The 1030-nt window shown below is 45.9% G+C and overlaps 1 protein-coding gene across 1 annotated transcript in view; it reads left to right on the forward strand.

Moving 5' to 3' along the window:
• The first annotated feature begins 554 nt into the window (after positions 1 to 554).
• Positions 555 to 1030, forward strand: part of LOC139548453 (unconventional myosin-VIIa-like) — a 36986-nt gene continuing 36510 nt past the window's right edge. Inside the window, 1 exon segment of the mRNA XM_071358163.1 lies at positions 555 to 659. Coding sequence (XP_071214264.1) covers positions 555 to 659 — 105 coding nt within the window.

The raw sequence follows: 1030 nt of genomic DNA on the forward strand, positions 1-1030 counted from the left end.
GTGGAACAGAAAGAAGAGAGAAGGGAAGATGGAGGAGAGGAGGAGTAGGTCTACCCAGGGGTCTTGTTTCATCCTGTAGCTGTGTATCTCAGGAGGTCCTCCAGACAGTCACACAGACAGCCTTCTCTCTCTTTTGTTGCTGTTGTTGTTTTTATCTCTCTGTCTGAGCCTGTTCCACAGACAGACAGCTGTTTGTAACTCTGTGTAGGAGCAGTGTTGGCCAGAGGAGCGGAGGACAGTGGATTGTTATTTTTGTATTGTCACTCATTCATGTTCTCAAACTTAGAAGAACAGAGGAAGAGGCAGAGCCAGTATTCATTGCATCTTTGATATCAGAACACACCAGGACAGAAAGTGACATCACATTACCGTTGGCGACCACCTGGTGTGGACTTGGTGGGATGTGTATAGGACTTGAGGACTGGACTACTGGGCAAATTAGGGTTGGATGGTGGGAGAGGGAGAAGGTGTGTGAGGAATAGAGTACTGGAGGACTGGGGTTTGGCCAGTGGAAGACATTGAGGGTTGTCTGTGTGTGTGGATCAGCAGTGAGGATGTACAAGCGTCGTGACTATGTGGACCTGTATGAGAAAGACCAGGCTAAATGGGCTCTAGTACGAAACGTCAACACTGTCTTCAAGCACTCTACACTGCTACCGGTAGGACTACAACACTGTGTGTGTGTGTGTGTGTGTGTGTGTGTGTGTGTGTGTGTGTGTGTGTGTGTGTGTGTGTGTGTGTGTGTGTGTGTGTGTGTGTGTGTGTGTGTGTGTGTGTGTGTGTGTGTGTGTGTGTGTGTGTGTGTGTGTGTATAGGACTGTGTTTAGTATTGTGTTTAGTATTGTGAATGGATTGCAGGTCATCTTGTTGAGCTATCAGAGGAGCTTAGGCAGTGTTGTAATTGGTTTACCATATAGAAGCCACGTTTACGATACAATAAAATGCATTGTCCCCAAAAGAAAGATCGTCTGTATATTAAAAAGCAATCAGGTACAAGAAGCAGAGGTATATGGTAAGTAATACATCACTA

The sequence above is a fragment of the Salvelinus alpinus genome, chromosome 21 (genome assembly GCF_045679555.1).
Source record: "Salvelinus alpinus chromosome 21, SLU_Salpinus.1, whole genome shotgun sequence".
In the NCBI taxonomy this organism is placed as follows: domain Eukaryota; kingdom Metazoa; phylum Chordata; class Actinopteri; order Salmoniformes; family Salmonidae; genus Salvelinus; species Salvelinus alpinus.